This window comes from Haplochromis burtoni, unplaced genomic scaffold (assembly GCF_018398535.1).
Source record: "Haplochromis burtoni strain Fernald_Lab_line unplaced genomic scaffold, NCSU_Asbu1 Contig_447, whole genome shotgun sequence".
NCBI classification, from domain to species: domain Eukaryota; kingdom Metazoa; phylum Chordata; class Actinopteri; order Cichliformes; family Cichlidae; genus Haplochromis; species Haplochromis burtoni.
In genome coordinates, this window is record NW_024582808.1 from 398,252 (window position 1) to 409,996 (window position 11,745).

An 11,745-nucleotide genomic window follows, 5' to 3' on the forward strand; every position below is an offset into this window, starting at 1 on the left:
CCCCCCCCCCACACACACACACACACACACATGTTCCATTTTCTTCATCTCAAACTCTATCTCCGTCCAGTGAGCTCTGACTTCACAGTAAATTAGAATCAGGTTTTAAGTTGTATCTTTATTGAAAACACAGGAAACAAATGCAGCATCTTCCAAAGTAATATTTACAATAATAGTAATATTTACCCAGAGTACAGTTGTGTATGCATACAAATAGCAAATCGCTAAATATTTATGTTGAACCATATCGAGTCATCATTATTACTGGAAACATTCCAATATTGTTTCAGTGCTTCTTGGAAGAAAAGATTAGACAGAGAGAGACGGTTACATCTGTGCAGCATGTTATTCAGCGTTTTTTATGCAAGGGATGTTTGTGGACGTAGACAAAAAGCAGAGATGGGTTAGATGTGTGTGCTCGTGCACTAGCCTGTATGTTTTCTGTAAAATAGCTTTCTTAGCTGTGTGTATGATAGAAGAAAAGCAGCAGGTAGACCATCCATGACCAGGAGTTCTTCAGAAGCAGGCTTACAGCTGAGCAGCTGAGAATATTATCTGCCAAAGAAGAAAAGTGGGTTCACACAGACCTCTTAATATTTGTCTTCCCCTCATGCCCACTGCTTCAGATCCACCCATACATGCGCACTTGCCAGTACACTTACCCTTCTGAAGAGTGATGTTTTCACCCTGCCCAGATATTTTGCACAGGAAGGTGGTGTTGTCTGAGAGTTTATCTCTGAAGTCGGACAGCGTCATTCTGTAGCCGACGGGCTCCAGCTCCTCCACTCTGCTTTTGTCTTTGAACAAGTTATTTGCTGATTCACCGGACACATTGGTGTTAATGGTCTCCTGCCTGGGTCCGATAGACCACGAGAACTGATAGGTGTTGATTTTATTAGGCTTGGGCTCGATCAGACAGTCTACTCTCAGTTCCTCATCATCTTCCACGCACACGGTCATACGCTTAGATTTTACTGGAATGAGCATCACTGGGACAAAAAACACAAAATTACATACTTTGTGAAGCAGTTTCAAACCTAAGCATTCAAGTGCTTTTTTCCCTCCTCGACAGTAATATTTCCTAAAAATGTTTCTCACCTCCCAACACTCCATATACAAATAGAGACTTAAGCATGTTGAAAAAGTCCCATCCACCTTTAAACAAAAAAAAAGAAGAAAGAGGAAACCTGAGGACAAAGAAAGAAAGAGCAACACATAAATTGTAAACAAGCTTGAAGTGACGCATCAAATTGTATTATGATCTCTGTGGGTTGGGCTCTCTGGGTACATATGAGGTCAGGTTGGGTGAGGTCATAACAATATTTCTAGTATGGATTTTGATTTAAAAAACAAAAACAAAACAAGGTTAAAATGCTCTGTCCTCTGCCTACATCCACAAATTGATCCATCTGTGGCAAAATCTAATGATGATGCAGAATAAAAAGAGGATGACACGGTTCTGGTTTTCCCTTGTTTGTTTAGCTAAACTGTTTCTCATGCCTTTCCAATTACATTGAAACACTTCATATTTATCATTATCACAAGCATTATCATTTTAATCTTAAAGGTTAAAGCCTGTTTATCTCTGCTCGCAGCTTTTGCCTGCTATCATAATCTGGGTATTTCCACAGTCTTGCTCATCTAGTACCATCCAGTGACCCAGTCCTCACATATAGTCCCTGAAGGTGCAGATGAACATCTTCTTGGGGTCTTACCTCCTGCCAAGGCTGAATGATGCAGCAGCTTCTTCCTGCGTGGTTTCGTCTGGCTGTGGAGCTGCAGGAGGTCACCTCAGTGTGCTGCACCGCAAAGCCCGACAAGTCTGAGAAGAGATGGAGCAGCACAGAAATGTGGAGGGAGAGTGGGAGGGATGATGGTTGAAGAGAGAGTGCTGATTCGTCTTTCTCCTCTGCAGTGCCTGACGAAGGACATCGGTGGGCAGGCTGTCTGTGCATGGAAAGGAAAAACTCAGTCATCATTTTTACCAGCACAGTGTGAGGACAGTGAGTCTCCTCCTCCGGTCATCTCACTTTTCTCGTACATTCTGAGTCCTCTCCTCCTAATTTGTCCTTCATTTTGTTATCTTGTACTCTCTGTCTGATTTACTCTTCTGCAACATTAATGACTTTCAACATGATGAATAATTCTTTTAATGCGTTTTATGTAACAAGAATATGACTATAACCTTACTGTACTGAACAGAGGTACGACACAAATTATTTTGCAGTATAGAGAGAACACACACACACACACACAGACACACCCACACACACACACAAAAAGACACACAAATACACCCCACACCACACTAGAAATTTCTAGCACCAGTTACAGTGACTCAGGGTCTCCATCCAGAGGCCAATTCAAGGAATTGCACAGACTGATGCAGATTTTATATAGTGCGCTTCTAACGTGACTGTGCTGGGTTTCCTGTATATGGACTGATATGGAGACTGATTTGTGAAGGGCCCTGCTGGGCACGCTATATTAAATTGCCACAAAGTAGCTACAAAGAAATGTAAAACAACTGATATTAGACACATAATGTCATACAAAACACTGGCAAAACACAGAAAACAACAAAGAAAAGAGTAAAAATGATCCAAATGAAACAAAAAGTGATAAAAGTGGGACAAAAAATAGGTGCAAATGACCACAAAGCTACAAAGATTTGTTACAGATACAGAATAACCGAAGTGAGACAAAAACTGTGATGCAAAATGAGCAGAGATGGAAAGCAATTAAAAGCAAGTAACAAAGTAACTACAAAGACATCAAACTAATATTAGAGTACAAAAATAAGTTTAAAGAGATGTAAAATGATCCCAAGGTTACACAAAACGTGAACAAATACACAATGTGAAACATAACTCTTTAAGTGTGGGTGTCCTCAGTCATTTACATGTTGGTTCCCATGTTCATTTAATCATCTGTGTACATATCAAATATCAAAAGTACTGTGTAAAAATGACAATATGGAAGCCATCTGCATCATCCACAGTCTGATATTCAGAGAGTAAAAACATAAGGAAACTTCTAATCAAACTTCTAATATGAACTTTTTTTTTTCTGATACTTTTTTACTCTCTTCGCCTGTTTTCATGATCACATTGGATTGTGCAGTTCCCAGGCTGTAAGAACACATCTGGACAGGTTGCTTGTTGCTCAGATGATAACACTGGCAGATTATTAAAATTCATACTATAGCTATAGTCCATTTACAGCTGCATGAGCTGAAAGCATTGACCTCACAGAACAGTGCTGCCTCTTTCCCTTAAATTTTTAATTGCATTCTCAGTCTTGCTTCCTTATATGCTGTAATGTTGTAGATTCAATTTCGGGTGCCTCTCTGGAGCTGCCCTCTGCAGCAGTCACCCTGGACATACAGGCAAGGGTTTAATACTTCATTTTGTAATCATTTCACCGTGATGCAGACTCGTTCATACAATTAATGTTATCATTAAATAAAATTTGTTAAAATTAGTTTATGTCATTTTCTATAATGCAGGGATGGGTATTTCAGCATATTCACATATGACAGAAAACTATTGAGTCATTTAAGATAAGATAAGATAAGATAACCTTTATTAGTCCCACACGTGGGAAATTTGTTTTGTCACAGCAGGAAGTGGACAGTGCAAAAGTTATGAGGCAAAAATTAGAATACAATAAGAATAAATACAGTACACAACTGTACAGAATAGAATAAAATAAAATACTATATACAGTAGAATAAAATAAAAAAATAATACATAAGATAAAAATAGAATACAAATACAAATACTATATACAACTGAGTAAAAATACAACGATGACAGAAAGGATTATTGCACTTAGTATTATTGCATATGTATGGATGTGTGTGCTTGATCAGTTAAAGTCTTTATTATGGAGTCTGACAGCAGTGGGGAGGAAAGACCTGCGAAATCTCTCCGTCCCACACCGTGGGTGCCGCAGTCTCCCATTTAGTCTTTCACATTCTCGCCATGAATTACTAGGATTTAAAGCAGTTTATATTTTGATCTTGTCTGATATAATGCTGTGCAAAACTCTTAAGCCACCCATCATTTATTTATTATTGCACAGTTTTAAAAAACTTCTTGAAGGACATTCAAAGCTTCTTTGGATATTTGGTTCCTTTTGTCTTCTTCTCTGTCAAGATGATCCCACAAACTCTAGGAGTACTTTTGTACATGGATAATTCCACCAATTTTGACATGATATCCAACACTACATCCAGACTCAAACAATGACAGAGTCTCCACTATGCTTTACAGATGGCTGCAGACATTCACTGTTGTACCTCCCTCCTGACCTCCTCAGTAACTACTGATGATGATTTAAACTGAGAGTTTCAAATTTGGATTAATCACTCAATAAGACCTGCTACCACTGATTTTCAGATAAGTCCTTGTGGAACTTAGCACACCTGTTTTTTCTCCCTGTTTCCTTTCTTTAAGAATGATTTCTTGACAGTTGCCTTAAGATCATTTCTGACGAGGCTTCAGTGAACAGAAAATGGATCTGCTTAAGGTCCAGATGCATCCAATTTGTAAGGACACGTTGCATGTTGAGATGTACCAAGTTTTTGGCTAATAGCTCGTCTAAACTTATTGATGTGAAAATACAATTTTGTGTCTGTTAAACTATGATATCTTGGCATTTTTTTGTAGACTTGACTAAAGAAATGAGAAACAAATGATGTGTTTTTGACAGACAGTTAGTAACAAAATGCATAAAGTTGGTTCTTTGCTAAGTTGCCTGTTATGTGTGGACACAACGCTGGTTCATCCCCTGAGTTAGGTGCTTTTGTATGGTTGAACGTTCCATACATTGTACAGTACACGGACTGGATTAAAATGGGTGAAAAAGAAGAAAGACTTTAGAAGAAGTCTGCCTTCTTAAAATATAAATATATATTTATATACATACAGGAAAATATAAAGTAAAATAAAGAGACAGCACAAATCAGTTGGAACATTTTTTTCCTGCAAAACCTAGGCTCCATTATTATTAACTGATTGCTTAATTCAAAAGGTAGCATACAGTATAGACTACAAATGTAACTGTGGCTGTATTAATGTGTGAGGTTTCAACTCACTGTTACAGGAGGGTTGGCAGGGGTAAGTCCCCCCGGACCACAATTGCTGAAGCTCTGCTTCTGTCCGAGCGCTTAATTGCGTCAACTGAGAGTGCTCATTTAAAATAGGATGTACACACTAACAGTTTACGCTGCTCAGCCCTCACACAGTGGCAGATATCTGTCAGGCGGGACTGGGGGTAGGCTCTCTCGGAAATAATCTGCCCACGCGTTAAGCTGCTTTATCCCCGCCAAGCCTCGGTCGGACAGAGACGCCGCAGCTCCGCTCGCAGTCACAGCCTCAATTAGAAGAGGGGGGCAGAGAAAGGAAAAGTGACCAAAGGTGCGGAGCAAGTTTGAGAAATCGTTTTCTTTTTTTCAGGATAACTGTGTGAATCAGAAGTGTGCGCTGCTGTTTGCTCGGATACATGACTGGACTCAGACAGACGCTCCTGAAGTCGAACCTACTGCTGTCTGGGAGGCAGGAGGCGTAAAACAAGTTAACAGAGGGAATTTAATAGCCACAGCCAGACGCTGGCAAGGGTGGCATGGGCATGGAAAAGGCTGGAGTGTGGATATTCCTGATAACAGCTTGTTTTAATCCAGGTGAGCTACTCTGCTTTTACAAAAGTCCGTTAATTAATGTTAATGTGAGCCTGGTTCTGCTCAACCAGGTGAAAGAAGTGCTGTGTGATAATGCGAATTTTGATGTCGATCCGCTACCTGTATTGCCGACACCAAAACCGATACTTTGAACCTGTAGAGGCAGCTGTAATTTAAGAGATGAATCAATGTCAATTTGCTAATTCTGAACACAGTTTAATGACTACTAAATCACTGTGATTTTTACTTTCTACGATAATTAGTTAACAGCATTAAAGCACACATTTCAGGTTCATGTACATCACAGTCATCATAAAAGGGTTCATAAAGTACTGGACTGATCATGCTAATATCAATTCAGTACCAATACTAGCATTGGTTTCGATACTGCCGATTTTTGGATTGATCTGCCCAACTCGAGGTGAAAATCATGATTTCTCCGCTCTATGGCGATCCCAGTGATTGGGATGAAGTAAAAAAAAAAACCTCATTTAATATAAACAGGTTAACCCAAAAGATAGAGAACTAACATGATTTTCAGAGCTTTATGATATGTATAAACCCTTTATAAAACAGAGAATTAACACATCTCTGTTGTTTTATTAATGCACTCTTATTTTGGGTTGCCAGGTTGTGGATGGTTATTACTTCTGCTAAATATTAGTGCATTTTTGTATGCGTATACACCAGGTGGATATATTAATACCCATTACCATTAATTATAGCATCATAAAGAGTTTGCATGTTGCATTAAAGGCAGAAATAATCTAGACATATTTGTTGCACCCCGAATCTTTTTTTCCCCACTGTGATTGACACGTTCACAGCCTGAAACTCCACTCTCATCTGCCCGTTTAAGTCTTTTCATCTGTCAAACTACAATCAGCAGTGATCAACTCCACAGGAAGTCGTACACAATGTCAGCAGGTGCGCTGCTGCAATCACACTAAAAACACAGGTGCCAGCGGAGAAAGTGTGCCACATATAAATGTGTGTATGTGTTTGGATGAATGGAGTAACTCTTGCTTTACTGTAACAGGTGCAGCGGTGTAATCACACTAAGCCAGGGCCAAACATACAGCTGTCATAAGAGTTGTGGTCTTGTAATATTGAAGCAGAGGGTGGGTGGGTGGGACCGAGGTATATATATTGCGTAATGGCAAAAGCTATTGTGGCTGCATATGGACGCTGAGCTGCTCTGACATCTGCTGTGATTGCTTTTTTCGCTCGTTCAGTGATAAACCCCCCAACTCCTGTGTGAGCTGAGCAGTAGTTTTCCTGTGTGCATACATGTGTTATTAGTGAGTATGAGGCTGGTGCATGTGTGCAGGATTGTCATGCTGAAGGCCAGAGCTGTGGATTAGAGCAGGGAGCAGAAGGGTGTAACAAGTTGATTGCTGCCAAGTCCCAGCCGGCTGACTGTTGCTGCAGTGTATCTGTCTTTTCTCTGGGCTCATGCAGACTCAGAGCACCTCTGCAGGTCTGTCAGATGGTGTAGGGTGTCACCAGGCTGATGTGAGTGCTGTCGCCACACTGTCCCCCCCTTTTGGAATATAAAAGTTTGAAATCCGTGTCTGCGGACTGACACAAAAAAAGGCTGAGTGAGACCAACAAATAGACATCCTCATGAATTCTAGCATAATCCACTGTCCACAGCTGGAACACACAGACGCTACCCCACAAAAATAATCCATCACAAACACACAGCCCGTCTGTTCCCTCCAGTTTTTTTTTCCTTTCTCTTCTGTGTACCCCTTTCTCATTAGAGTCTGCAAATATTACGGCTCCCCCCCGCCGTCCCCCATTGTCTCTCAAACATTTGCTCTTCCTTCACAGATATTTTCCTCATTTCTCAGCATCTACCTCCCCCTCTTGGCTCTGTGTTCTCCTTTCATGTCTCAAACACAGATGCAGCAGCCATCATAATCCTTCATGAACTGCCCGCTGAACATCGGCCAAGCGTACTCTCCACGTTCCTGCGCTGCCACAGGGATTACACACTCGCATAGACACAAACATGTGTGGGTGTGTATTACACGCGCACAAACACACGTGCACACAAATTCCAAACAAACACAATGAGAGCTTATAATCGATCTGGGGGGAAATTAAAGAGAAGTTGTTGTTTTTTCATTTCATATTAGACAGAAATGGGCTGGAGCTCACACAGTTTAGTAAATGGAGTAAATGGAGGTCTACAAGTCAGTTTGATGCTGTGCAACCTTTTTGTTGGTGCTGCTGTGTGAATTTACATATAGTGGCATATATCATATCATATATGTTACTGTCAGGCCACCTGTAGTATGCACAAGGCAGGCTTCGGTGTGAGTGTTGTGTGTTTCTGTGCATGAGCACTCTACCTTTTAAAGAGGGCCTCTTTAAAAGTCTCACTATATTAGTTTTTTAATATCTGATTGACTTGAAATTTTGAACTTTTTATAGTAAATTTTGGCATAAAAAATGGACTTAGTGTCAGTCAAACCCCCAAAAAGAGAGAGGGAAATAGTTTGGTTTTCCTCTTTTGCCAGTTTAATCAGTCAAATGATTTTACAATGTGAATATACAATAATAAAAAAGAGACACAAATAGAGTGTATAATCCCCGATCAATCACAGATTTGATGGCCTAAAGATTAAACTGCTAATCTGTCCTCTTCCTCTGTCACATCAGGTCAGTTTTTTTCTTCTGGGTAGCAAAACACTGCAGTTTACTGCAGAAATCTTTATTAACAGAACCACGGCAGGTGATGAGATCAGTCTGAGTTTTTTTTAAACTCTCAGACACATGTTTGTAGTTACTTTATCTCTTTGGTATTGAGTTTGATCTCTGTGAACCAGTCATTCACAGAGATCATTTCATGAGTTAACCATAAGTCAGAAAGTTGTTTAACTGCAATTGAATGTTTAACTTGACCAAAATTGTAAAATAATTTACTGCTACCATAACTACAGATTTATGGCTACTGGTTGCTGCAGAGGTACTTTAAATTTAATGTATTGTCACATTAGGTCATTGTTTTTCATTGGTTTTGTGGTTTCAGACAGACTTTAGGAGTTGTTTTAATTAGAGTTTCAATAATTAGCAATCTCTTTAGGGCTGTATTTTACTGGTTGCTTACAAAAGGTTGGTGGGTCACTTCCAGTCGGAGACACAAATCCCCTTTGGGGTTGTGTCAGGAAGGGCATCCGGTTTAAACTGCTGTCAGATCAAACATGGAGAGCGACCTGTTTGGGCGACCCCTTGTGACAAGGGAACAACGGGGAAAAAAGGCAGCTCTAAAGAAAACAGAGATCAGCATTTTTACAGGAACTTAAAGTAATTACAGCAACAACTTGTACAATAATAAAACTCATGCTTGAACTGTTAATTAAGAGATTGATCGTGATAATACTCTTCCTTTCTTCCTTATTTTTTAAAAGCCTTCTACAACACCTGCAGGCACCTCTATTTTGAATTGTCACACATACAAGAAAATGTTCAAATTAGCCTCTCACGTAATGGCGCAGAAAGATGGGGATATCCACTCAGGATGCGAGGGAAAGGTCCAGCATGGTCTGGCTGCACGTTGCACATTCAAGTGTGAAACAATATTGCTATTGTTTTGTGCTTTTCCCATGCTCTTCTGTTGCCCATGCAGTGCTGTTTATGGAGTATTGCCATGTGGAGCTGTGAGGTCATTTCCCATACTCTAAACAATGGAAGAATGTGAATGGACGCAATAGGAAAGAGGAACGTGGGAGAGATGTAGGGCAAATGAGATATGAGTGTGGTGTGTGTGTGTGTGTGTGTGTGTGTGTCAAGTTGGTCTATCGGTTCTTACCTTAAGCCCATAATGAGCTCAGCTGCTCAGCTCAGTAGGGGGTGCTATCAATGGGAGGTGTGTGTGTTAAAAAATAATCCCACATAAGTGAAAGTGGGTCACGCCATGGATGAAGTTACAATTACACTTTTCAGTGTTACTCGCCGTGTTGTCTCATATTAACCAGATCTGATTAACAGTGAAAGAAAATTGCCCAGTTAAGTGAACTGCAAGAGCAAATCTTAAGCGGTGGGATAAGCAGCAGGTTAAAACTCACTGCTCGACATCTTTGGGGTTAGAAGCAGGAATAATAGGTACATTAAGCAGATCTGTGGGGTCAGGAACCTTTTCTCTAAAAGGAGTCATTTTCATGCATGGAGCTGCAAACTATATGTCGGTTCGACCCAGTATTTTGAGTTTCTTATGTTTTGGTTTATTTTTGCATTATGGATTAGTTCTTATTCTCTGGTGATACTGTTTTGATTATAATTATATTCTGATTCTTTAGTTATCCGATGATGATGATGACGATGATGATTATTTCTGGTTTAGGTTTTGTTATCTTGCCCTCATGTTTGGTTTAGGTTGCCTGTGCTTAGTCTTCTCTGCCCGTATGTCCCTCTGTCTGTCCATGACGTCATTATGCCTGTTTACGAGTCTGTGTCTCTGTCTGTCGTGTGCTTCCTGTTTTATTTTGTAGGTCTGTGTCCTATGTCAGTGCGTTCAGCTTTGTGCTCTCCCTGTCTCGTCAGTGTAATCAGCGTCAGCCGTGTCTCCCAGCTGTTTCCTCTTCGCTCCGTTCACCTCTTGTATTTAGTGTCTGTGTCTTCCCCTACTCGGTGTCGCGTCGTTAACGTCTGTTCACCCTCGCTTCCTCTGTGTGTCCGTTTGCCAGCCAGCCTTCCTGCCTAGTTATTCTGTTCTTCCAGTTTAGTTAGTGTTTTTCTGTTCTGCTTCTTACCAGCAATAAAGCTGTGTGTTTTGAGTTACTTCCGCCTCAGTGAGTCCTGCATTTTGGGTCCTCTCTTCCTGCCTGCCTACACACAGACATGACACAGGCTTTTTCATGGCACCACCACCAGTGTATATGCCACAGGTTAACCTACCAGTATGCACAACCTCTTTAATCAAAATTATATTTTTAATGCTAAAATAGAATTACTGGGTAAAACTTTATAATAATGTCACACCATTAAGTGTTATTAAGGTATTAGCAAGTGCTTTATTCATAATTTGGCTTTCTTAAAAGTCAAGTTTGTGACAGATTTCTAAAATATTTGTTTGTTTTTTTGACAGTTGGTCTAATAAATGTGTTAAGCAGTGTATAGTTAAGGCAAAGACTCCTTGTTATCTTTGGCATGAATAATTTCTTGTCACAGCTACTCGAAATGTGTTTCCGCTGCCACATTCGTTTCCAGTCCTAAATGTATTTAGCATACCTTAGCATAATGACTGGAAACAGGGTGCAAGAGTTTTCCTGGCTTATATAGCTGGCTTCCCAGCCCCTCTGGTAGTTATGGTACAGTATATTTCCTGAACTGTCTGGCTCACATAAATGTCACCACACATTTCATTCTTCATGATTTTGCAGGCTTTTTCAAAGCGCTAACATATGATTGAGCACACCAAAAGATAAATGCTGTGGCATTAGTGAGTCACTTTAGGATCCTTTTAAATTCCATTTACATATTTGTTTATAATTCTTTAGCCATTAGTGGCATTTTTTTTTTGCGACAAGCTGTTATTTGTTACTTTTAAAAAGCTTTGACCTGAAGTTGAAGACAAATGCTCCATTGTTACCTTTCTGAGGTGCTATATCATAGAATTACATGAAGTAAATGTACTCCATAACCTGTACTTATTCTTGTCGTGCTGTCAGGCCACGGCCACAAAAAAATTAAATAAAAAATTAAGGGCTGTCGTAGACACATTCTTAATATTGTCATGATCAAATTCTTGTCAACAGTAAATCAAAGAAACAGCAGTTCTAATAATGATTTTTTTCATTTATCTAAAAACTGGACAGCCAGTGTTGTATCATAGTGATACAGATATTTCATTCTGCAAACACACAGCTTCTTTATTTCTGATGTTCATCTTCCACCAGCTGTGTTTACCTTGATTCAATATGTTTTCGGGGAAATAGCTTGCATTCACTGGCAACACTTTTGTTAAAATTGAATAGGAGGTGATGGCTGAAATATTACATATTTCCATATTTAGAACAAGAAGAATGCTTCAGGTTAATAATTATATATATATA

The 11,745-nt window shown here is 39.8% G+C and overlaps 2 protein-coding genes across 4 annotated transcripts in view; one reads left to right on the top strand and one right to left on the bottom strand.

The window, feature by feature from the left end:
• Positions 1 to 98: 98 nt before the first annotated feature.
• LOC102293639 (thy-1 membrane glycoprotein) lies at positions 99 to 1,879 on the bottom strand. Of its 2 annotated transcripts, none has more exons than XM_042213499.1 (4): positions 1,716 to 1,879; positions 1,099 to 1,155; positions 663 to 989; positions 99 to 555 (listed from the first exon to the last, which is right to left on the bottom strand). In XM_042213499.1, the coding sequence occupies exons 2-4, from the start codon at positions 1,133 to 1,135 to the stop codon at positions 458 to 460; spliced, it is 462 nt and encodes a 153-aa protein (XP_042069433.1). In that variant the 5' UTR covers positions 1,136 to 1,155; positions 1,716 to 1,879; the 3' UTR covers positions 99 to 457. The 2 variants fall into 2 exon arrangements, with proteins under 2 accessions (XP_042069433.1, XP_042069432.1); XM_042213498.1 differs by having other exon boundaries at positions 1,099 to 1,187; positions 1,716 to 1,877.
• A 3,327-nt stretch (positions 1,880 to 5,206) lies between these two features.
• Positions 5,207 to 11,745, top strand: part of nectin1a (nectin cell adhesion molecule 1a) — a 25,679-nt gene continuing 19,140 nt past the window's right edge. Inside the window, exon 1 of one of the 2 annotated variants that reach the window (XM_014341072.2) lies at positions 5,207 to 5,686. In XM_014341072.2, the coding sequence (XP_014196558.1) occupies positions 5,629 to 5,686 (58 nt within the window). In that variant the 5' untranslated portion in view covers positions 5,207 to 5,628. The remainder of the gene's footprint in view (positions 5,687 to 11,745) is intronic. The other variant, XM_014341071.2, reaches the window with a different exon arrangement.